The sequence below is a fragment of the Mustelus asterias genome, chromosome 8 (genome assembly GCF_964213995.1).
Source record: "Mustelus asterias chromosome 8, sMusAst1.hap1.1, whole genome shotgun sequence".
Lineage (NCBI taxonomy): Eukaryota > Metazoa > Chordata > Chondrichthyes > Carcharhiniformes > Triakidae > Mustelus > Mustelus asterias.
Window position 1 is genome coordinate 35,930,510 of NC_135808.1, and position 26,382 is coordinate 35,956,891.

The 26,382-nt window shown below is 44.6% G+C and overlaps 1 protein-coding gene across 1 annotated transcript in view; it reads left to right on the forward strand.

The window, feature by feature from the left end:
- LOC144497009 (uncharacterized) overlaps positions 1-26,382 on the forward strand; it is a 107,507-nt gene that overhangs the window by 60,899 nt on the left and 20,226 nt on the right. Inside the window, 2 exon segments of the mRNA XM_078217690.1 lie at positions 18,025-18,819; positions 24,069-24,759. Of these exon segments, the coding sequence (XP_078073816.1) occupies positions 18,025-18,819; positions 24,069-24,759 (1,486 nt within the window).

A 26,382-nucleotide genomic window follows, 5' to 3' on the forward strand; every position in this document is an offset into this window, starting at 1 on the left:
GACCTGCAATTGCTGGGCCACTAGTTTCCATGACGTCGAATATCTGTGATACCTAGGAGGATTGATTGTACTTGCGTTTCAGTATTATGAACCCTACATATGGGATTAGGGAACCATTGTATGCTGAAAGTTTCTGATTGGTAGTTTTCACCATGGCCTTCCATATGTGTGGGTACATGCCTTTTAAAATTTGCAGGGGTCGTATGTTGGCACTTGCCTCTTCCTTATCTTTATCAATAATGAACAGTTACTAACTTTCTTAGGACATATGATTTGAATCTTGGCAAACACTTATGGTGGTGTGGTGATATCTACATTGACAGCATAAAACATGTGCTCTCAGCACTTCGTCTAAAAAACGCATATCACTGACATTATCTTGTTTGTCAACCACCTCATGTACAAGTTTCTGATGGGATAGCGGATGATCATTCTTACTGCTTGAAAGGTATCATTTGTGTATGGTCTGATCAATACATAACTCCATCAACTTTTGTTCTAGTGCACTGCCGCTGCCAATGGCCCTTTCTGCCACATGCCTTGCAGAACTGATGAAATGCTGGGAATTTCCTTGGTGCATCTAATAGTCCACACCTTCCACATGTGCTGCCAGATTTGGGTGTTTCAGTAAGTGTGTGACAATCGGGATTGTATGCACAACTTGTAAGCTTTGTCAGTCTCTAACAATCGCTTCATACTTATGCCAGACTTGAGTTGCTCTTCAGTGCTGTATGTTTCAGGTTTGTCTAACAGATCTTTCTGGAAACCTTCCATGGGAATGGGTGTAATAATCAACTCAACAATACTGTCTGCCAGCTCTCCATCTGAAAAATCACAATGAGTAGCCTTTTCTCTACATCTGCTGACAAAGTGGTGTATGTGTTCTTTATGCTGTTGGTGAAATGACATGAAGTCTAATCAACGAATACAGGAATTTAACCTGATTCTAAACTGGTCATTCAATGTAGTCCATATTATTTGGTGATCTCCTCGTCTATTAATCCTGACGTGATCAGCCTGGGTAGAGCTTCAATCCCAATTGCTAGGCAAATCTTTATGGTTTGCTTGTCTGGTTCACCTGAATGAAGAAACCATAGCTCTGTACGTTGTTTGAACATTTTCAATGTGGATGTTAGGTCAGCTGCATCCCAATTCAAACTGGGGAATTTTGTAGACATTGTCACAATATTCCTGTGGCATTCCTTATGCTGCAGTACCTGGGATGAGTGTCATTGTAGCTACTTTCACCCACTTTTCACAAAGGTGAGTTAAGTTGGGAACATGGAGCACCATGGAGTAATGGCGTTATTGCTTTTTATTCAATTTATTGCTCAGCAACTCCCAATGGCAGTCGTTATAATCACAACTTTCTCTGGCTGATATTTATAAGAGGTTTTGTTGCTTTGACTCTCCCTTGTTCGTTACTGATCAGGTCCACACCCAGGTCATTTACCTTTACTGACAGAGCTAACCCAGTGCTAGTCCTCTCGACACACTGTCCCACTCATGGAACTGACAAGCTGTGCATCTCAGTCCAACCATACGAAATCCGTCTGTTTCCCAGTTTTTATCGAGTCACTTGCTCGACAATATGACTCCAGAGATTTTCATCACAGTCACCATGTTGTGTTTTCCACTCACTGATGTTGCAGCTTTGTAGCAGACTGAGCACAATGTCAATGGTTTTCTCATCCTGTGTAGCACAAATTATCGCTGTTCACCATCTTGTACCTGTACTTGATCTTTCTCTACCCTTGCCCTCATGTGTGCCTTTATTGAAATGTCTTTTAGCCACCACTATCATGACACAGAAGGAATCTTGCACTATGTCATGCTCATTTACTGTGTACGTCCTTGAGTCCATTTCTGTACCAGACATAAGACACCGCTCACGCATATGGGATTCATTAACACATTGTAGGTTCATTCATTAAGGATTAGGCTTAAGACAACAGTTTTACACAGTTATATATCTTGGGAGACATTAGGAGCTGTGTTTCTTGCAGCAAAAATGAAACTAAAACTGGAACACACAATACAGCAATTATTTCCTTTCTAGTGACGTATAGGGACACATCATCACCCTTTGAAGGCACTCTACAAACTGGTTTCAAATGCGGAATCGAAAGGATGCTGGGTTTATAGAAGAATTTCCATTCGTATTGATGCTATCTTTTGGTGACAAATGGCAATCTGGTCAAAGGTTAAATTCACCTTGAAATGATTGGACTGATATGATAGGACTGATGGGAGAGGTTAGAGACAGACACTGCTGAGACAGACAGCTCCCCTGTGTGAACAGTGGAGAGTAAACAATACAGACAACTCTCAGTGTAAGGGAAGAAGGCTCCACATCCTTGTCAATGTTTGGCGAGAGAGGAGGAATAGGTAAAACAATCCTGGCTCATATCACACTGGATGGGTTTGTCTCCCATGTGGGTTCACTGATGTTCCAGGAGTTCCAACAACTGCGTGGAGGCTTTATTACAGAACTCAGACGGATAGCATTTCTCCCGTGTGAGTGCATTGATGGACCAGGAAATACTCTGACTGTGAAGGATTTGTCACACACCTCATATTAGAATGGTTTATCATGGAAAGTCTCGGTAGCTGTTTAGAGGCATCTGTCTCTGTGGAGATTTTTTAACTGTAGAATGATTTGTTATACACAGCTTACATGAATGGTTTCTCCCCGGTGTGCATGCATCTGTATATATGGAAGTTCCATGATTTGAGAATGATTTGTGACGTATCTTGCACATGAACAGTTTCCGCTGTGTGAATGTGTTGTTGTTCAGAGGGATGATGAGTTCAAGAATTATTTGTTGCACACCCCATACGTGACTGGTTTCTCCCAGTATGTTTGTGTTGGTGCATCAGGAATTGCGATGAATTTGAGAATGATTTATTGCATAACCCACATGGGAATGGTTTTTCATCGATATGAATGCGTTGATGTACACGGAGATTTGAGGACTGTGAGAATGATTTGTTGCACACCTCACATGTGAATGGTTTCTCCCCTGTGTGAACGCGTCGGTGTACGCGGAGAGTTGTTAACTGCGAGAACGATTTGTCACACTCCTCACACCCAAATGGTTTCTCCCCGCTATGAATGCGTTGATGTTTACGGAGGGTTGAGGAGTCAGAGAATGGTTTGTTGCACACCTCACACACGAATGGTTTCTCCCCAGTGTGAATGCGTTGGTGTACACGCAGGGCTGATGAACACGAGAAAGATTTGTCACACACCTCACACACAAATGGTTTCTCCCCGGTATGAATCCTCTGGTGACTCAGGAGTTGGGAGTCTTGGGTGAACGTCATCTCACAAACCTTACACCTGAAGGGTTTCACTCCAGTGTGGATCCTCTGGTGTATCAGGAGGCTCGTGGATGTCGCAAAACATTTATTACAAACATCACACTTGAATCGTTTTGCATCCATATGGCAGCCCTTGTGTTAACAGTTGGACAATGATTGTATCTTGTGTTCAGAGGTGTAATGAACATGTGCAGATGTGCTCAGACAGCACATACTTAGAAAGCCTTGCACCTACAGGAATGAGTCAATGACTGAAGTTCTCACCACACTTAGAGCCCACGCACACTTCTTACTAGATTAACCCTGACTGATCACCCACAGCCAAACTACAGGAAAGGTTGGTTCTGATGGAAAGCTCCAAACCACTGACCAGTTTCAGATCTGTTGATATGTCAAAGCTCTCCTGACCCGACCGATTTCCACATGATGGTTTTGCTGAGCAATGCTGTGAAGGGACTGGAAGTCTTCCCACAGTTGTGCAGCTGTTTCTTGTGTGATGGCCAGGATCTATCTGTGGTGTCACTGTATTCTCTGGTGTAGTATAGTACAATCCTTCTGTAAAACAGGAAAAAGAAATATGATTTCTTCCAGCTCCCTCTCCTCCTTTGCTGAAGGGTCTGACTCCTCAGAGACTGCTCCATTGTGAGTGCCAATCTGCTACTCCCCTGGGAGATCAGATGCAAGTCCTTTCTTTTTCCTCACTTGACTGCCACACACCCTCTGTTTCCAGCAGGAAGACTGGATAGTAACCAGGAGCAGACAACGGGACTATTTTCTTTCCTCCACCCAGACCCCCATCTTTCCTGGCACCGTGAGGGCAATGGAAAAGATGGTCAGGCAGAGTGTAAAACGGGCTATCAATTCACTATGAACTGCGGTCATACTGGTGAAGACCAATTTGACATTGAGTGTGTGTTTAATATTAAAAAAAACTCAGGAGGAATGTTAATTCAATGGAGATTTTGAAATTTCTCCCCTTGATTTCCAAAATTATTTGAAGAAAACCCACTGGGCAGGAAATGCTAGAAGCTCAGAGAAATATTGCTTTAGTGTAGCTGATTGACGGGTTCTGGTATCCTGGGAAATTAGACACACTGCACTCACTCAGACTGCGCATCCCAAATTCAGCTATCAGACACAGCACTGGGCAAAACTATCAAATCCAAGCCCAGGCTTTTGGAAAATGCCGAGGCCTTCAGGTAAAATCTTTGAAAAAGAAATTAAAAGACATTTCAATAAATGTGTCTCTGCCCCTCCCAGATAATTACACCTCACCTTCTCATATTCAGCAATGACCCATCAACAAAACTCAGCCTGTAAATCAGAAGGGAAATGCTTCCAATAAACACACTCAATACCCAACACACAGCTCCAATCAAACAGCTCAGCGCTCTGATTGACGGCTCTCACAGCCAATTAGAGCTACGGGGAATGTGACCAGCAGACGTGCCGTCAATAGATATGTCAATCACTCGGCACAGCCAATCACATAGGAGGATGTTCCGCCCAGTTCTGCGCAGCCGCTTTCGAGGTTCTCACCCGGTGGAAACTACATTACACATACTGTATGTGGTCCCGGGCCTGCGCAGTGAGGGGCGGCAGTATGGAATCGGGGAGAGCCAGCCCGCGGTGCCTGATGGGAGTTGTAGTTCTGCCGCGCGCAGCGGCGGTTGGCGCCCAGCGTTCGGGAATTGGAATGTGAGGAAGCGCGAGCCCGAGCGGTTGAATCGAATTGAAAAGCAGAGATTGACCCTTGGTAGGAACCAGAGCGATGGCGGTGGGAATATTCACCATTGCAGGAGATTCTCTGTATACAACTGAAGAGGAAAAAGTCAACAAGTCACTGCAATCCCACTGACTGGACAACACAGACTTACAGGAGGAGGATAGTGTGGTCGGGCTTGATGTCAAAGGCTTTTGGCTAAGATCAAGTGTAGTTATGCGGATGCTGCACTTGGTTGAGGTCATTGGGTTGCATTTAAGTTTCATATGAAGCAATTTTTAAAAGCGGCATCTCGGCCTTTTAGCTGAGATGCAAATGAGATCAAGCCTTGGAGGAGGAATTCTCCGCCTGCTCCAATCAGCTTGGCTCATGTCGATCAGGCCCAGGACAGGGTAAATGGTTGCTTGCCCTGTCTTGTCAGCCTGGATTGGGAATGTCTCAACTTGTTGAGACTCTGAATTGGACTTGATTTGATTGAATTGGAAAAGTATAAAAAAAAGGCTGCAGAGGGGTTGTTTCTCCTTTTTTTCTCAAAAACAATTTATTATACACCTGGTTTATTAAAAGGGTCCATCTCGTGAAATTATTTATTTGAATTACAAAAGGAGCAACATGATTCAATATGAAAATAAGATACTGCCCAGTAAGTTCTGACAGTAATAAATCAGAGACACAGCGGCCAATGACATCAGCTTCCTGCATGTATCCACACAAAACCCAACAACTCTTGTACAAAACTCTTTCCACAGATGTTTCCTGACCTGAGGATTTCCAGCATTTTCTGAATCTCTATCAGATTTCCAGCATTCACAGGATTTTTGTCCCATTGGATTCCAAGATCTGTCTGTGTGCGCTTTAGGGAAGTGTGGACCATGGGCTGATTTGATGGAGCTTTGAAAATAACAACAGTTTGTCTTCATGACTTCATGTAGACAAATTATTTTAACTAGAGAGATTGAGGATCAAAGGCCATATTTACAAGTTGTGCAAAGACAGAACTACAGAATTAATTATTAAGAGTAACAAGGCAGCTCAACAAGGATATTTTATTTTTAAAAATCTAACATAACACTGGGGTCCATTTTGAGGAATAGGATTGAAAAACAGTGAAGTGATGTTGAACTTGTCTCGAACCTTGGGAGAGCTGTACACAGTTCAGATCAACATGTTAAAAATAGGCTTCTAAGGGCTGAAAAAACACTAAGGATGACGTTGAGAATGGAGAGATTGTAACTCTCAGGAAAGACTGAATAGGCTAGCACTCTTCAATAGAAAAGAGGAGGCTATGGGCGGGCGGGGGTGAGCATCATAGAAATCTTCACATTCAGAATTTGGGGTTCAATGGTGAGAAGTTGTTCCCACTTCTGGGGTGTCTAAAACTAGGGGCCAGAAATATAAGATGGTCAATAATAAATCCCACGAAGAATTCAGAAGAAACTTATTTCCCAAGAGAATGATTAGAATGTAGAATTTGCTCCCACAGGGAATGATTGAGGCAAATAGCTTTGATATATTTGATGAGAATCCAGGTAAGTAGATGAGGTTAGAAAGGAATAGAAGGATCGATGGAGTGAGATAAAATAGGTAGGAAAAAAGCTGATGTGGAGCATAAGCACTGACAGAAAGCAGTTGGACCAAATGGTCTGTTTCTGATTCTTTAAAATCTGGAATCAAAAGAAATAGTGCTGGAAATATCCAGCAGTTCAGGCAGCATCGAGAGAGAAAAAAAATTAACATTTCACCTCGAGGTGACATTTAATCAGGAGTACTCTCACCAGCACTGTGCCCTCCTGCCTTCCGCTGTCCCTCATCTCCCTCACCTCCTAATTCTGACTGCTGCACACACACCATCATAAGAACAGTAAGAAGTCTCACAACACCAGCACGAGCTTTCCAAATAAACCTGTTGGACTTTAACCTGGTGTTGTGAGACTGCTTACTGTGTCTACCCCAGTCCAACGCCGGCAACTCCACATCATCATAAGAACATAAGAACTAGGCCATCTGACCCCTCGAGCCTGCAATGCCATTCAATAAAATCGTGGTTGAGCTTTTTGTGGACTCAGCTCCAATCACCCGCCCACTCACCATAATCCTTAATTCCTTTATTGTTCAAAAATTTATCCTTGCCTTAAAAACATTCAATGAGATAGCCTCAGCTGCTTCACTGGGCAGGGAATTCCATGATTCATAACCCTTTGGGTGAAGAAGTTCCTCCTCAATTCAGTCCTAAATCTGCTCCCCCCTATTTTGAGGCCATGCCCCCTAGTTCTAGTTTCACTTAGTGGAAACAACTTCCCTGCTTCTATCTTATCTATTTCCTTCATAACCTTACATATTTCTGTCAGATTTCCCCTCATTCTTCTGAATTCCAATGCGTATAGCCCCAGTCTACTCAGTCTCTCCTCATAAGCCAACCCTCTCAACTCCGGAATCAATCTAGTGAATCTCCTCTGTACCCCCTTCTGTGCCAGTTTATCTTTTCTCAAGTAAGGAGACCAAAACTGTACACAGTACTCTAGGTGTGGCCTCACAGGCACCTTATACAGCTGCAACATAACTCGTGGTTTTTAAACTCCATCTCTGTAGCAATGAAGGAGAAAATTCAACTTGCCTTCTTAATTACCTGCTGCACCTGCAAACCAACTTTGTGATTCATGTACAAGGACACCCAGGTCCCTCTGCACAGCAGCACGCTGCAATTTGTTACCATTAAAATAATAGTCCATTTCGCTGTTGTTCCTACCAAAATGGATGACCTCACATTTACCAACATTGTACTCCATCTGCCAGACCCTTACCCACTCACTTAGACTATCTATATCCCTTTCCAGACTATCAGTGTCCTCTGCACATTTTGCTCTGGCACTCATCTTCGTGTCATCTGCAAATTTTGACAGACTACACTTAGTCCCCAACTCCAAATCATCTATATGAATCGTAAACAATCATGTCCAGGTCCCATGGTCAACCCTTGTTCTACTTCCTCAAACTTAGTCCCCCTAGAGTAAATTTCCAAGTCACAGTCACTCCCTAAGTCACAATGTTAGTCTCCGTGCATACAGTCAATCCCAGAACAAGGAATCGCACTCAAAGTCAGTCCGCAATATGCACAGTCACTCCCCCCAAGCATCGGCTCAATCTCTCACCCAATCTCATCTCTTTTCCTTCTGCCCTTGCCCCACACTCTGTCCTGTGCATGTTTGGTTCACACCACTGCATGTGATCACTGCTTTAGATGCTGTGGGTCTTCCTCTTCTGATTTGCTGTCAAATACATCCAAGGTTACACATCCCACACTGATGTTGTCAAAATGAAAACCACCAAGGATGAAGAATGCTATTCCCACACTAGAAATCTCTGTCAAACATTTACCAGGGGAACTGAGACAGCAATGTTTTACTTGCACCCCTTTCAATTTGGTGTATTGCATTCGCTGCTCCCAATGTGGTCTTCTCTATATCGGAGAGACCAAGGGTAGACTGGGTGATCGCTTTGCTGAGCACCTTCGGTCTCTGTGCAATCAGGACCCTGACCTTCCGGTTGCTTGCCATTTTAACACACGATCCTGCTCCAATGCCCACATGTCTGTCCTTGGCTTGCTGCAATGTAAGGAGTCTAACAACACCAGGTTAAAGTCCAACTGGTAGCAAACGCCACCAGCTTTCGGAGCGCTGCTCCTTCGTCAGGTGAGTGGGAGATCTGCTCACAAACAGCAAACAGGGCATATAAAGACACAATCTCAATTTACAGAATAATGATTGGAATGCGAGTCTTTACAGCTAATCAAGTCTTAATGGTACAGACAATGTGAGTGGAGAGAGCATTAAGCACAGGTTAAAGAGATGTGTATTGTCTCCAGATAGGATAGCCAGTGAGATTTTGCAAGTCCAGGCAAGTTGTGGGGGTTACAGATAATGTGACATGAACCCAAGATCCCGGTTGAGGCCATCCTCATGTGTGCAGAACCTGGCTATCAGTTTCTGCTCAGCGGCTCTGCGCTGTCGTGTGTCGTGAAGGCCGCCTTGGAGAACGCTTACCCGAATATCAGAGGCCGAATGCCTGTGACTGCTGAACTGCTCCCCAACAGGAAGAGAACAGTCTTGCCTGGTGATTGTCGAGTGGTGTTCATTCATCCATTGTAGCGTCTGCATGGTTTCCCCAATGTACCATGCCTTGGGACATCCTTTCGTGCAGCGTATCAGGTAGACAACGTTGGCCGATTTGCAAGAGTATGTACCGTGCACCTGGTGGATGGTGTTCTCACGTGAGATGATGGCATCCGTGTCGATGATCCAGCACGTCTTGCAGTGGTTGTTGTGGCAGGGTTGTGTGGTGTTGTGGTCACTATTCTCCTGAAGGCTGGGTAGTTTGCTGCGGACAATGGTCTGTTTGAGGTTGTGCGGTTGTTTGAAGGCAAGAAGTGGGGGTGTGGGGATGGCCTTGGCGAGATGTTCGTCTTCAAAAATGACATGTTGAAGGCTCCGGAGGAGATGTCGTAGTTTCTCCGCTTCGGGGAAGTACTGGACGACGAAGGGTACTCTATCCACCGTGTCCCGTGTTTGTCTTCTGAGGAGGTCGGTGCAGTTTTTCGCTGTGGCGCGTCGTAACTGTCGACTGATGAGTCGAGCGCCATATCCTGTTCTTATGAGGGCATCCTCAGCGTCTGGAGGTGTCTGTTGCGATCCTCCTCATCCGAGCAGATCCTGTGTATACGGAGGGCTTGTCCATAGGGGATGGCTTCTTTAACGTGTTTAGGGTGGAAGCTGGAGAAGTGGAGCATCATGAGGTTATCCGTGGGCTTGCGGTACAGTGAGGTGCTGAGGTGACCGTCCTTAATGGAGATGCGTGTGTCCAAGAATGTGAGCAGAGACTGATAGCCAGGTTCTGCACACATAGGGCGGCCTCAACCGGGATCTTGGGTTCATGTCACACTATGTGTAACCGCCACAACTTGCCTGGACTTGCAAAATCTCACTGGCTGTCCTGTCTGGAGAAAATACACACCTCTTTAACCTGTGCTTAATGCTCTCTCCACTCACATTGTCTGTACCTTTAAGACTTGATTAGCTGTAAAGACTCGCATTCCAATCATTATTCATTATTCTGTAAATTGAGATTGTGTCTTTATATGCCCTGTTTGCTGTTTGTGAGCCGATCTCCCACTCACCTGACGAAGGAGCAGCACTCCAAAAGCTAGTGGCGTTTGCTACCAAATAAACCTGTTGGGCTTTAACCTGGTGTTGTGAGACTCCTTACTGTGTTTACCCAGTCCAACGCCAGCATCTCCACATCATTGCTGCAAAGTTCCAGTGAAGCTGAACACAAACTGGAGGAGCAGCATCTCATCTTCCGGATACGCATTTTACAGGTCTCAACATCGAATTCAACAACTTCAGATGATTTGCTCGACCCCGCCTCGGCCCCCTTTGTTTTCATTCTATTTTATTTAATTTTTTTACCTTTTATTTCTTTATTGTCTTTCTTCATTTTTCTTTCCCCCTACTTCATCACCCTTCCCTTACCTTTTCTCTTCTTTACATTCTACCTTTGTCTCATCTTCTCGACCCCCTCCCTCCACCCCCCACCGCCCCCCCCCCCCCCCCCCCCCCAACATCTTCATCTGTCACAGCTTACAGCTTCCCTGCCATTTGGCCATTCACACCCTTTATTCTCTCTCTGGACCGCTATTAGCAGTCTTTTCCCCGGGTTTCTATGGCTATGACTCATCTTTCATTCCCTCACCCTGCAGTATAAATATCTTCCACTTTCTGTGCCTTTTAGCTTTGGCAAAGGGTCATCTGGACTTGAAACAATAGCTCTTTTCTCTCCTTACAGATGCTGCCAGACCTGCTGAGATTTTCCAGCGTTTTCTCTTTTGATTTCAGATTCCAGCATCCGCAGCAATTTGCTTTTATGAACTGAGACAGCAGCTGCAATAAGTGAGGTTTTATTCAGATGGGGCAATGACAAGTTTAAATTCCCACCTGATCTGCTGCTCAAAGACGCCTCCGTTTCACCGGTCAGTTCCCCAAGCTTCAGGAAACTCATGTTACTCCAGAAATATTTGGATTGGCTGTGAGAGACGTCAATCAGAGAGCCCACCCACTCTGCCCATTCCCTCCTCTTCCTCTTTCACAGCTGCTTCACTTCCTGTAGGGACTGAAAACCAAGTGAGGAGATGGTGAGTGAAGGAGCAGAATTTATAATAATTACACTGCATAATATCCACACTAATGTTCAGGCAGTCTGACTATCCTGTGGGGAATCAGGTGTGGAAATGCCCCTTATACTGTGTGAGAAGATCCAGCTGAGAGACCTGTTTACTCGGTGCTTTGTGCTGAGCTGTTTGATTGGAGCTGTGTTGGATATTGAGTGTGTTTATTGGAAGCATTTCCTTTCAGATTTAAAGGCTGAGTTTTGTTGATGGATCATTGCTAAATATGAGAAGGTGAGGTGTAATTATCTGAGAGGTGCAGCGACACATTTATTAAAATGTATTTTAATGTCTTCTTTAAAGATTTTACCTGAAGGCCTCGACTTTCCCAAAAGCCTGGGCTTGGATTTGATAGTTTTGCCCAGTGCTGTGATCGATCGCTGAAGTTGGGATGTGCAGTCGGAGTGAGTGCGGTGTATCTAATTTCCCAGGATAAGCCAGAACTCTCTAATCAGCTATGCTGAACCAATATTTTCCTTAGCTTCTAGCAGTTCCTGCCAAAGTTTATTTTAGCATGTGCAGTAATCGCCCTGCCAGCCTCTAGCTGAAGCATCACTGATGAGAAACTTTTTAATGTTCTTGTGTTGGTTCCATTCCTGCTGCCATTGGGTTTCTGCTATTATTTCTTGGCATGGTGGTCTGAATGATACAGGCTCGTGTGCTGGGAGGTGAATAGCAGGTGGATTGGTAACATCCTTGTGCAGCGGCAGTTTGGTTTGAGGTAGACCTTCTTCAGGAGCTTCTTGTTGCAATGTTCACTACTTGTGTGAGGGAGCAAGATGTTGCTCAGTACTTGGAGCCAGGGAAGTTGACTTGTTTGGAAGATTACCCACGAGAGGGTATCTACGAGACCGGTGTGAGATGAGTTGCATCAAACTGCTGCACAGTACTCTGCAGTTGAGTAGATGGTGGCAAGAGCTGAGGTTCCTAACATGCACTCGATGAAGAACCAGCAAGTTTGCAGAGGTTGTTTCACATTTTGATTTGTGCTGGCATCTTGCCAGATGTTTTTGTCTCTAAGTCTCCAGTCAAGGGTAACACCAATATAAACGGGATATTGTTTGTGATTTAGTCTCTTACCATTCAAGGAGATGTTCAGTTTCCTCTTGGGGCTGGCATTGTGGAGGTGGAATATACCTGAATCTGTCTTGTTGCTGCTGTTCATTCCCAGTGGTTTTTCCTTCAAATAATTTTGGAAAACAAGGGGAGAAATTTCAAATTTTCAATTGAATTAACATTTGTCCATGGTGTTTTTTTATGTTAAACACATACTCCAAGGTTAAAACTGCTCTTTTCCAGCACAACACGAGCTCATTGTGAATTGATAGTCCATTTTACATTCTGCCTGACTATCTTTTCGGTTGCCCTCATGGTGCCTGGGAAGGTGGGTGGAGGAAAGAAAGTAGCCATGTTGCTCCTAGTCACTGTCCAGTGCCCCTGCTGAAAACATCCAGCCGTGAATGGCGCTGGATAATTAAACAACTCATTGGAGGAGGCTCCTTAAATATTCCCATACTCAATGATGGATGAGCCCAGCACATCAGTGCAAAGGATAAGGCTGAAGCATTTGCAACAATCTTCGGCCAGAAGTGCTGAGTGAATGATCCATCTTGGTCTCCTTTAGAGGTCCCTAGAATCACAGATGCCAGTCTTCATTCAATTCACACCACATGATATCAAGAAATGGCTGAAGGCACTAGATACTGCAAATGCTATGGGCCCTGACAATATTCCATCAATAGTACTGAAGATTGCACTTCAGAACTCTAGCCAAGCTGTTCCAGTGCAGCTACAACACTGGCATTTACATGGCAATTATTCAGGTATGTCCTGTACAAAAAATGCAGGACAAATCCAACCCGGTCAAATACCACCTTTTGTCTCTTCTCGATCATCAGTAAAGTGATGGAAGGGGTCATCAACAGCACCAACAAGTGGCACTTACTCAGTGCTCATGGACACTCAGTTTGGGTTCTGCCTGGGTCATTCAGCTCCTGATCTCATTATAGCCTTGGTTCAAACATGGACAAAGAGCTGAATGCCAGAGGTGAGGTGAAAGTAACTGCCCTTGTCGTCAAGGCAGCATTTGACTGAGTGTGGCATCAAGGAGCCCTACCAAACTGGAGACAGTGAAAATCAAGGGGAAGATAGTTGTGGTGGTTAGAGGTCAGTCATCTCCGTTCCAGGACATCACTGCAGGAGTTCCTCAGGGGTAGTGTCCTAGGCGCAACCATCTTCAGCTGCTTCATCAATGACCTTCCTTCCATCATAAGTTCAGAAGTGGGGATGTTCGTTGATGACTGCACAATGTTCATTTGCGACTCCTCAGATATTGAAGCAGCCTATGTCCAAATGCAGCAAGACCTGGACTATCCAGGTTTGGGCCAACAAGTGGCAAGTAATATTCGTGCCACACAAGTGCCAGAAATTACTGTCTTCAACAAGAGAGGGTATAACTATCACCCATGACATTCAAAGGCATTACCATCGCTGGATCCCCCACAAACAAAATCCTGAGGGTTACCATTGACCAGAAACTGAACTGATGTAGCCATATAAATACTGCGAGTAACTCACCACCTGACTCCACAAAGCATGTCCACAAGGCACAACTCGGGAGTAATGGAATTCTCTCCACTTGCCTGGATGAATGCAGCTCCAACAACACTGGAGAAGCTCGACACCATCCAGGACAAAGCATCCCGTTTGATTGCTACCCCCTCCATAAACATTCAATCCCTCCACCACCAATGAACAGTGGCAGCCATGTGTACCATCTACAAGATGCACTGCAGGAACTCACCAAGTCTCCTTAGGCAACACCTTCCAAACCCACAACCACTACCATCTAGAAGAACAAGAGTAACAGATACCTGGGAACACACCTTGAATCCCCTCCAAGTCACTCACCATTCTTACTTGGAAATATATCACCATTCCGCACTGTTACTGGGTCAATGTCCTGGAACTCCCTCCCTAACATCACTGTGGGTGTACCTATACCCCAGGGACCGCAGTGTTTCAAGAAAGCAGCTCATCACCTTCTCGAGGGCAACTAGGGATGGGCAATAAATATTGGTCTAGCCAATGACACCCACATCCCACAAATTAATTTAAAAAACAGAGGACATGTCACAGTCAAGTGAGGCAAAGGAAAGTATTTGCATCTGACCCCCCACATAGGGGAATAACAGACTGGCACTCAATGTGGAACAGTCTCTAACTGGGAGCTGACAGTAGTTTCATCTCTGAACAAGTAAACCAGAAGCCCAGAATGAAGCTCTGCACACATGGGTTCAAACTCCTCCCACAGCAGCTGGTGGAATTTAAATTGAATTAATAAAAGCAATTTAAAAAAAATTCATTCATGGGACATGGGCATCGCTGGCTGACCAGCATTTATTGCTATCCCTAGTTGCCTTTAAGGTGATGATGAGCTGTCTTCTTGAATCGTTGCAGTCCATGTTCTGAGGGTTGACCCACAATGCTGTTAGGGAGGAAATTCCATGATTTTGATCCAGCGACTGCGAAGGAAATGCGATATATTTCCAAGTCAGAAAGGTGAATGGCTTGGAGGGGAACTTGCAGGTGGTGGTCTTCCCATTTATCTGTTGCCTTTGTCCTTCTAGATGGAAGTGGTTGTGGGTCGAGCATTGAGGAGTCAGGAAGTGAGTTACTCACCGCAGTACTCCGAGCCTCTGACCTGCTCTTGTAGCCACTGTGTTTATGTGGCAAGTCCAGTTGAGTTTCTGGTCAGTGGTAACCTCAAGGATGTTGACAGTGGGAGATTCAGTGATGGTTACACCACTGAATGTCAAATGGCGGTGGTTAGAGTGTCTCTTATTGGTGATGGTCATTGCCTGGCATTGGTGTGGTGTAAATGTTACTTGCCACTTGTCAGCCCAAGCCTCGATATCGTCCAGATCCAGTTGCATTAGCTTCAGTATCTGAGGAGTCGCGAATAGTGCTGAACATTGATGCAATCATTGGCGGACATCCCCACTTCTGACCTTATGACCGAAGGAAGCATTGATGAAACAGCTGAAGATTGTTAGGCCTAGGACACTACCCTGAGGGACTCCTGCAGTGATGTCCTGGAGCTGAGATGACTGACCCTCCACAACCATCTTCCTATGTACCAGGCATGACTTATATACATACCAGCAGAGAGTTTGCCCACTGATGCCCATTGATTCCAGTTTCACTAAGACACCTTGATGCCACACGTGGTCAAATGCAACCTTGATGTCAAGGGCTGTCACGCTCACCTCACCTCTGGAATTCAGTTCTTTTGTCCAGGTTTGAACCAAGGCTGTAATGAGATCAGGAGCTGAATGACCCTGGCAAAACCAAACTGGGCGTCACTGAGCAGGTTATTACTGAGCAGGTGCTCCTTGATAACACTGTTAATGGTGACCACAAATCCATTGTTGATTTTCATAAAAAACCCATCTGGTTCACCTTAGGGAAGGAAATCTGCCATTCTTATCTGATCTGATCTACATGTAATTTCAGATCCACAGCAATGTGGTTGACCCTCAGCTGTCCTCTGAAATGGCCGAGGAGGGACTCCCGTTGTATCAAACCATGACAAAGTCACAGTGCACTGAAACTAAGTGCACTGAAACTAAGCGGACTGCTTGCAACAATGTAGGCAATGGAAATGACAATGGCTAACACAGCCATGTCGATCCTGCAAAGTCCTCCTTACTAACATCTGGGGGCTTGTGCAAAATTGGGAGATGTCCTGTAAAGTAGGCAAGCAACAGCCTGACATAGTTTGTAAGGTATGATGCTCTGAGTATGACTATGTCCTCGACACCACCATCACACTCTGCCGGTATGGTCTTTTCTACCAGCAGGATAGAGCCACCAGAGGTGGGTCCACAGTTGTATACAGTCGGATAGGAGCTATCCTGTCAGTCCTTACCATTAAATCTGAACCTATGAGATCAGAAATGGGATGTTCACTGATTGCATAATGTTCTGATGTGGAGATGCCGGCATTGGACTGGGGTAAACACAGTAAGAAGTCTCACAACACCAGGTTAAAGTCCAATAGGTTTATTTGGTAGAAAAAGCCACTAGCTTTTGGAGCGCTGTTCACAAACAGGGCATATAAAGACACAAACTCAATTTACAAAATTTCCAACCATTATTTTGTAAATTGAGTTTGTGTCTTTATATGCCCTGTTTGTGAACAGAACTCCCACTTACCTGATGACGGAGCAGCGCTCCGAAAGCCAGTGGCTTTTGCTACCAAATAAACGTGTTGGACTTTAACCTGGTGTTGTGAGACTTCTTACTGTGCATAATGTTCGACAGGATTCAAAACTCCTCAGATACTGAAGCAGTCCATGCCCGTATGCAGTAAATCCTGGGCAACATTCAAGCTTGGGTTGCAAGTGGCAAGTAATATTCAGGCCGTACAAGTGCCAGGCAATGACCATCTCAATGAGAGAGAATCCAGCCATATCCCCTTGACATTCAGTGGCATTGCCATCGCTGAATCTTCTACCATCTGCATCCTGAAGATTACAATGGACCAGAATCTGAACTGAATTAGCCACACTGTGGCTACAACAGCTGTTCAGAAGCTAGGAATTCTGTGATGAGTAACTTATCTCCTGACTCCCCAAAGCCTCTCCACCATCTACAGGTCAGGAGTGTGATGGAATCCTCTCCACTGGCCTGGATGAGTGCACCTCCAACAATGTTCAAGAAACTTGACATGATCCAGGACAAAGCAGCCCACTTGATTGGCACCCTATCCACAAATATTCACTCCCTCTTCCACCAACGCGTAGTTGCAGTGTGTACCCACTGCAGGAACTCACCAAGTCTCTTTAGACAGCACATTTCAAACCCCTGATCATTACTGTCTAGAAGGTCAAAGGCTGCAGTTATCTGGGAATACCACCACCTAAAACGTCCCCTCCAAGTTACTCACCAGCCTGACTTGGAAATATATTGTTGTTCCTTCACTGTCGTGAAGTCAAAACCCTGGAAATCCCTTCCTAATGGCACTGTAGGTGTCCCCACATGACATGAGCTACAGCGGCTCAAGAGGGCAGCTCACTATCACCTTCTCAAATTGCATTACGCATGAGCAATAAATGTTGGCCTAGTCAGTGATGCCTACATCCCTTGAAAGTATCAAAAAACTGAGGAGTCAGCCCTTCAGCAAAGGAGGAGTGGGAGTTGGAGAAAATCACGTTTCCATTTCCTGTTTTACAGAAGGATTGCACTGTACTACACCAGAGAATACAGAGAGGATAGACAGCACAGATCGATCCTGACCATCACCCAAAGAACAACTGCACAACTGTGGGAGGGCATCCAGTCCCTTAACATCATTGCACAACACAGAGAAGGTTGGGCAGTGAAACCATCATCTGGAAATCGGTCGGGTCAGGGGAGCTTTGACATATCATCAGATTTGAAACTGGTCAGTGGTGCGGAACCTTCCATCAGAACCAACCTTTCCAAAGATTTGGCTGTGGGTGGTCGGTCAGGTTGAGGCTGAGAAGAAATGTGAGTGAGCTCCAAGTGTAGTAAGAGCTTCAGTTATTCATTGAGCCTCATGACCCACTGATTCATTTCTATAGGGGAGAGATTGGTTAAGAATGAGGTTTGTGTTGAGGACTCCACAGGTTCATAACATTTCCTAACACACCAGGTGCCTCTGTTGTAACAAGGATAGTCACATGGCAGAGAAACCATTCAAGTGTGAGGTGTGTGACCGAACTTTTGCCCAGTCATCGACGCTCGTGATTCACCGACACGTTCACACTGGGGAGAAACCGTTCACATGTGAAGTGTGTAACAGAGGATTTGCACAATCTTCAGCCCTAGTGAAACACCGACGCATTCACACAGGAGAGAAACCCTTCATGTGCGAGCTGTGTAATAAATCATTCTCGGTGTCATCCAACCTCCGCACGCATCAACGCATTCACGCTGGGGAGAGGGCGTTCAAGTGTGAGGTTTGCAGTAAGGCATTTGTAAAGTCTACAAGCCTCCTTATACACCAGAGAATTCACACAGGGGAGAAACCCTTCAAGTGTGAGGCATGTGTGAAAGCTTTTACCTGTTCCTCTGATCTCCTCATACACCAGCGGATTCACACTGGGGAGAAACCTTTTAAATGTGACGTGTGTGATCGAGCCTTTGCACAGTCGTCAACACTCCTGAAGCACCAACGCATCCACACTGGGGAGAAGCCATTCAAGTGTGAGGTGTGTGACCAAGCCTTCTTGAAGTCAGGGAACCTCCGTGTACACCAACGGATGCACACGGGGGAGAAGCCATTCAAGTGTGAGGTTTGTAACAGGGGCTTTGCGCAATCATCGACCCTGGTAAGTCACTGGCGCATTCACACTGGGGAGAAACCATTCACCTGTGAGGTGTGCAACAAATCATTCTCGAGGTCTTCAACCTTCCGTGTACACCAACGCATTCACACCGGGGAGAAACCATTCACTTGTGACGTGTGCAGCAAATCCTTCTCGAGCTCGTCAAAGCTCTTGCTGCATCAGAGGATTCACACAGGAGAAACCATTCAAATGTAAGCTGAGTGACAAGACTTTCACATTCAGCATATCTCCAGTTCCATCAACACACTGACACAGGGGGAAGTAAGTGATCTTTGTGATGGAGAGGGTGTATAAGGGGACTGCGGAAAACTGGAATGGAATTGCCACTTGCCTTATATGGAAAGTGACTGGGCTTTCTTATATAGGTCTCATGATAATAGTGGCCACCTTGCCTTACCTGCAAAAAGCATTGGAAAGGGAAAGAAAAGGCAGAGAGAACCATCTTGAAGAAGCTTCAGCTCCAGGGAGAAACAGAGAGAGGAATCTAAGAAAGAGCCTGGTCTGCTGTAAAATAACTTGACAGCTAAATGTGCCACACCCGCAGGACAGGGGTAAGGAACCTTCTCTCCTCCCTGTGAATGGGTTTCCTTCGACTAAGCTCACCTGTTAAAGCAACCTTGGGCAATTCAACAAATGGAAGTCATCACAACTGCAGAGACACTTCTACAACTTCAGAAACCTCACTTCAGACAATGCAACATCTCAACTTCAAAACCTATCAGGCCTTCACCAAATATGGACTGAACTCATCAATTTTTTATCAGTATGGTTGATTTCCATCTGCAATTAATCTTTTTATGTCAGTGTGAATGATATAATTTTCTAGATCTAACTTTCAGAACAAGAGTGTTGAAATAAACCAATCTTTACTTTTCAAGTACAAAAACCTTTGTTGCTGGGTTATTGTGAATTGACTTTCTCACTGCAAGGGTAAAAAATACACTCTCAAGCAAATACATTGTTCACAGGCAACTTTAAAAGGATCTGTGTTACTTCTATCTGTAGTATTCTGAAAGAGATACCCCTGAGTGTGTGTGTGTGTGTGTTAGTGAAGTGAGTCGGCTCTCAGGAGTGGATATGGGGTAGAATTAGACCCTGCTTTAATTAGTGATGTGAATTATAGACAGATCCTCTTCAGATGATGGGTGTTTGACGAATACCATGGGTAATGTTTGTACTCTCCTGTCTGGGAAGGCTGCTTTCCTCAGTATGGTGAGGGAGTGGGGGTGAGTCTCCACAGACCTGAGTTCCCTCAGCCCATCATACCTCGATGTTCATGTTCTGGGAAAGATCTTGCTTTATTATTTTGCTCGAGTCAAAGTTTAGTGTTACCTGAATATTATGTTGTTTCCTGTTTTATCAGTTTTCTGTATAAATTTACAAACTCACAATAAATTCACATTTTAAAATTGTAACACATTTCCTGATTTGTCAGCACGGTGTCTTCCTATTCACTGAAACCCCCAGGAACCTAAGTAAGAGTCCTGTGCGCACAACTGTGCGCTGGTGTACTTTCTCCATCAATGGGTTTAGAATTTCCAGTTCACAGGAAGCTGAAGGCTTCTTGAAGATAGGAAGACTGGTATTTGCAGGTATTTTTATATCCACTTAGTTTGTCAAAGGACATCTGATAGTACATGACAGCCAATGATCTGCTTTTTGAAGTGAAGTCACTGGTACAATATAGGAAACAGGGCAGTCAATTTGTGCACAACAAGCTCCCACAAACAGCAATCCACTATTAACCAGATAATCTGTTTTGGTGATGTTGATTGCAGAATCCATATTGACCAAGACATCAAAAATAATTCCCCTGCTCTTCTGCAACAATGTCATTGTTACATTTACCTGAGGAGACAAATGGGGCCTTGGTTTAACTGATCTGAAAGATGGTACCTCTGACAGTGCAGCACTCCCTCAAGACTGCACTGGAGTGTTAGCCTCAGTGCTCAAGTCTCGAGTGAAACTTGAACCTCCAACCTTAGATACAGGAGTGCTAACTAAACCACGGCTGAGAGTAGCTTATAATATGTCCAGCAAGACACTCACATGGGAGAAATCCTGTCAGTGTGAGTTCTGTAATAAAGCCTCCACAATTGTCAGAGCTCCTGGGACATCAGTGAGCCCACATGAGAGACAAATCCTTCCAGTGTGATGTGTGCCAGAATTGTTTCACCCACTCCTCTCTCGCCAAACACTGGCATCTCAACAAGGATTTGGAGCCAGCTCACCAGCTTCCCTTACACTGAGAGTTGTCTGTGTTGTTTACCCTCCAGTGCTCACACAGGGGAGCTGTCCTTCCAAAGTACTGTCTGTCTCAGCAGTGTCTCTCCAATCTCTCCCACCATCAGTCCAATTGTTTCAAGAAGGTCAATTTAACCTTCGTTAATTTTTTGCCATGTTTCTTTTGGAGTTGTAAAACCTCATTAAAATGTGGACATCTTTTAAAGTGAAATTAAAACTGAAGTTTCCTCAGCACACAACTTCTGAAATATAAACTAAGCTTAAACTTAAAGTTATAAGTTATATCCAACACATAAATACACATATAAATTACATAAACCATATCTATTTCCTGACACAAGATTCTGAGGTTGAACAGATCATCATGGAGTGGGTAAGTGAGGGGCAGTACAGAAGATTTCAAACAGCTTGTGGGTTATGGTCAGTCGGGGATGTGAGGGGGAGTGATGTTTGTGAGGACAGGAAACCAGCAGAGAGAAGCTGAGCGGAGGGTTGCAGTTATGATGCACATTGTTGTGTTCAGTTGAGTCTCAGCAAGATGTGCGTGAGATGCCCTTCACCAGGTGTTCAGTACTCTGCTGTGGAGTCTGGTAGGGCGAGTGCTGAGATCTTGAGTGTCGTGGCAGCAGCTTCCCAACATAGATCCAGCAAGTTTGGTCAGTAGATTTTTTTTTTGGTTTTGATCTATGCTACTGTTTTCTTCAGATTTTTTTTTAGAAATTGTTCATGGGATGTGGGTGTCACTGATTAGACCAGCATTTATTGGCCATCCTCAGTTGTTCTTGAGAAGGTGGTAGTGAGCCACCTTGTTGACCCACTGAAGACCTTAACATCGGTAGTGGAGAAAATTCTTGAATCCATTATCAAGGACTTTATAGCAGAGCATTTAGAAAGCAGTGGCAGGATCGGACAGAGTCAGCATGGATTTATGAAGAGGAAATCATGCTTGACAAATCTGTTGGAATTCTTTGAAGATGTAACTAGTTGAATTGACAAGGGGGAGCCAGTCAATGTAATATATTTGGACTTTCAGAAAGCGTTTGACAAAGTCCCGAATAAGAGATTATCGTGCAAGATTAAAGCGCATGGGATTGGGGAAGTGTATTGAGATGGATAGAAAACTGATTGGCAGAGATGAAAACAAAGAGCAGGAATTAATGGGTGCTTTACAAATCGGCAGGCAGTAACTAGTGGGGTGCCACAGGGATCGGTGCTAGGACCCCAGCTATTCACAATATATATTAATGATTTGGATGAGGGAACAAAATGTAACATCTCTAAGTTTGCAGATGATACCAAGTTGGGTGGGAGGGTGAACTGTGATGAGGAATCAGAGATCCTTCAGAATGAGCTGGACAGATTGGGTGAGTGGGCAAATCAATGTCAGATGCAGTAGATTGGATAATTCGCTTTGGAAACAAAAACAAGAAAGCAGATTACTACCTGAATGGCTGTAAATTGGGAGAGGGGAGTGTGCAGTGGGACGTGGGTGTCCTTGTGCACCAGTCACTGAAGGTAAGCATACAGGTGCAGCAGGCAGTAAAGAAGGCAAATGGCATGTTGGCTTTCATTGCAAGAGATTTCGAGTACGGGAGCAGGGATGTGTTGTCGCAATTATACAGGGCCTTGGTGAGGCTACACCGAGAGTATTATGTGCAGTTCTGGTCTTCTTTTCTGAGTAAGGATGTTCTTGCTCTCGAGGGAATGCAGCGAAGGTTTACCAGGCTGATTCCAAGGATGGCGGGACTGATGTATGAGGAGAGATTGACTAGGATTGTTTTTGCCGGAGTTCAGACAAATGAGGGGGGATCCCATAGAGACTTATAAAATTCGAAAAGGACTAGACAGGGTAGATGCAAGGAGGATATTTCCAATGGTGGGGGAGTCCAGAACCAGGGGTCACAGTCTGAGGATTCAGGGTAGACCATTTAGGACGGACATGAGGAGACATTTCTTCACTCAAAGAGTGGTGAGCCTGTGGAATTCATTACCACAGGAAGTAGTTGATGCCAAAACATTGAATGTATTCAAGAGGCGGCTGGATATAGCACTTGGGGTGAATGGGATCAAAGGTTATGGGGGAAAAAGCAGGATTAGGCTATTGAGTTGGATGATCTATGATCATAATGAATGGCGGAGCAGGATCGAAGGGCCAAATGGCCTCCTCCTGTTCCTATCTTCTATGTTTCTATGAGGTGTAGGTATATCCATAATGCTGTTAGGGAGAAAGTTCCAGGAAGAAATGGCCGTTATATTTCCAAGCCAGGATGGTGTGTGACTTGGAGTGGAACTTGCAGTGGTGGTGTCCCCATGTAGCTGTTACCCTAGCTTAAGGTAGCTCTTCAAATTATACTGAAGTTTTGGGTGTTCGGGCATATTCATGATCCCAGTCTACATGCCGTGACCAGCAATTACTTCAGCAGACTACAGGTCCACAGAAAAGAGTTTATTCCATTTGTTTCATGTAAACAGGAGAAATAGCTAAACATAGTTTAATACAGTCATCATGACATTATTATTGTGAAGAGTTTCTGTTTTTTCCCCATTTATGATGGTTTACAGTGGTGAACTTTCTCTACCCTCACTATAATGATGGAGGAGGACAGTGAGAGAGGAAGAGGAGGAAAGAGGGTGAGGTATACAGGAGAGGTGGGGAAGTGAGAGGTTGAGAATTAAAGTGGAGAGATGGATTGAGGTGGGAAAGTAGGAGGAGAGAGGAAAAGAGAGATACAGGGAGAGAGCAAATTACTTCATCAAATTGAATACAACAGAGAGCAGCAGGGGGTTACTAGAGTTTTTTGGAGTAGTTGCTTCCCCAACGGACTGCAAGTGATAACACATGATATTGAAGGTCACCCAAGGAGACTCAGCTCCCTGAACAGAAAACAATTCCCCTCCTTCATGTAGTGTGTAATGACCGTCTGAGAATTCTCCATGTGAACCTCACTCACACTGGATCATCCCTTGATGTTTTCATTGTCAGAAACTCGGACATCACACCTATATTGAAAATGAGTGATCTGATGGCCAACTGATTAGGGACAAGGTTCATCCCTTCTGTGGCTGCTGTCACCATTTCATATCACACACACACAAATAAGTCTGACCTCTCTCCCTGAGTCATTTCAAAACTCATAAAGATGTTACCCCTGCACCTACCTGATCAGGAACCCCCCCGCCACGGACGGCCATTCACATGTCAGGTGTGTGGCAAATCTTTCTCATTGTTATCGACACTCTGCATACACCAATGTATTCACACAGAGGAGAAGCCATTCAGGTGCGAGGTGTGTGACAAATCATTTGTGGCTTTATCGACTCTCCACAGACACCAACGCACTCACACAGGGGAAAAACCATTTACATGTGAGGTGTGTGACAAATCATTCTCGTTATCAGGAAATCTCCGCAAACACCAATGCATTCACACAGGAGTAAAACCATTCACATGCAAAACGTGTGACAAATCATTCTCAGAGTCATCGACTCTCCGTGCACACCAACGCAGTCATACAGGGAAAAAACCATTTACATGTGAGGTGTGCAACAAGTCATTCAGAGTTTCGTTACACCTCCGCACACACCAACGTATCCACACAGGAGAGAAGCCATTCACGTGTGAGGTGTGCGGCAAATCATTCATGCTGTCATCGGGCCTCCTCGTGCACCAACGCATTCACACAAAGAAGAAACCATTCACATGTGAGGTGTGTGACAAATCGTTCTCGGTATCGGGGAATCTCCGCATACATCAACGCATTCACACACGGGAGAAACCATTTACATGTGTGGTCTGTCACAAAGCATTTATGAGATCACTGCATCTCCGCACACACCAACATATTCACACTGGGGAGAAACCATTCACATGCAAGGTGTGCATGAAATGATTCTCGCAGTCATTGAACTTCTGCACACACCAATGCATTCACACAGGAGAGAAACCATTTAGGTGTGTGATGTGTGATAAATCATTTTCTGCATTATCAAGTCTCCGTGTGCACCAAAGCTTTCATCAGGGGAAAAGACATTCACATGTGAGGTGTGCAAAGCATTTTTAAGGTTATCAACTCTCCAGCTCCATCAGTAGATCCACATCAGGGAGTAACCGTTTAAGTGAGAGGTTTCTGATAATGTTTTGATGATGTCTCCTGAGACAGCAAAGGATTCACACAGGGAAAATACTCCACAGATGCGATGTTCGTGTGAGTTTTCACCAAATCCTCTGATTTTTCTGAAGCACCAGCTGAGTCTCACTGGTGAGAAATCATTCCGGTATGAGTGTGTATCTCCTGGTCCATCAACACGTTCACACGGGAGAAATCATATTGGTGTGAGTTCTGTAAACAAGTCTTCATAATTTTTGGACCTCCTGGAATCCACATGTGGGCTACCATTCTGCCATCAGTGTGTGATTCTCTACACAAGTTCACTGCAGAGGAAGTTAAGTGGCATTGGGACACAGAACAAGAAGCAGCTTTCACTCACATCAAACAACTAGTGACAACAACGCCAGTGCTGAGGTACTATGATGTCAATGATGAAGTTACCCTGCAGTGAGATCCCAGTGAAACAGGACTTGGAGCAACATTCATGCAGCACGGACAACCAGTTGTGTTTGTATCCAGACTACTAAAACAAACTGAACGATGCTATGAGCAGATTAAGAAAGAGTGCCTGGATGTTCTTTGCTTGTGAGCATTTCAACCAGTACCTGTTTGGGAGAGAGAAAGTGATGGTCGGGTCTGACTATATTTTACTTCAAAGCATATTTCTCAAACCGCTTCTATCTGCTCCAAAGTGTTTACAAAGGATGTGACTTCATTTGCAGAGATATCACTTGGAAGTGAAGACCTGCGCACTTTAAAGTGTAATGTATGTGTAGAGACAAACGAAATAGGAACAGACTGGAAAAAAAGAGTTTTTGTTTAAGTGCAATCATTTTCTTTCTGGACTCTTTATGGGGAGTAAAGTGCAAACAAAAAGGAGGATTTGTAGGATTGGAATTCCCTCCACCTGGACTTTTGCTAAATATAAAACCTAGAAAACTTTATGGACATAAACACGGCTAACAAAGAGGCCAAACCTCTGCACAAAGGCACTGTACGGTCAGCTGTTAATCGACAAAGCATGTCAAAACCGAAACCAAGTTGATACTGTGAAAAGACACCAGGATATTATCATCTCAAAGAAACAAAACAGTGGCCATTAGACAATCCCATTAATGAAACTGGGAGACCATCAGAGCTGATGACCCCAGACAATAGCCATTACACAAATAACACTGACAACAGCTAAGGTGACATGGACTTTATCACAGACATATCAACGAATGGGGTCCATTGTTTCAGTTGTGAAAACAACATTGTGATGAATGGGTTTGTCTGGACCAAGGCAGGAGCCAGGTTAAAGAGACTAAAAAGGTGCTAAGCACTTACTGTCCAAACAGAAAGTCTCCAGGAAATATGCTGAAATATGCTTTAATATTTTCAATAATG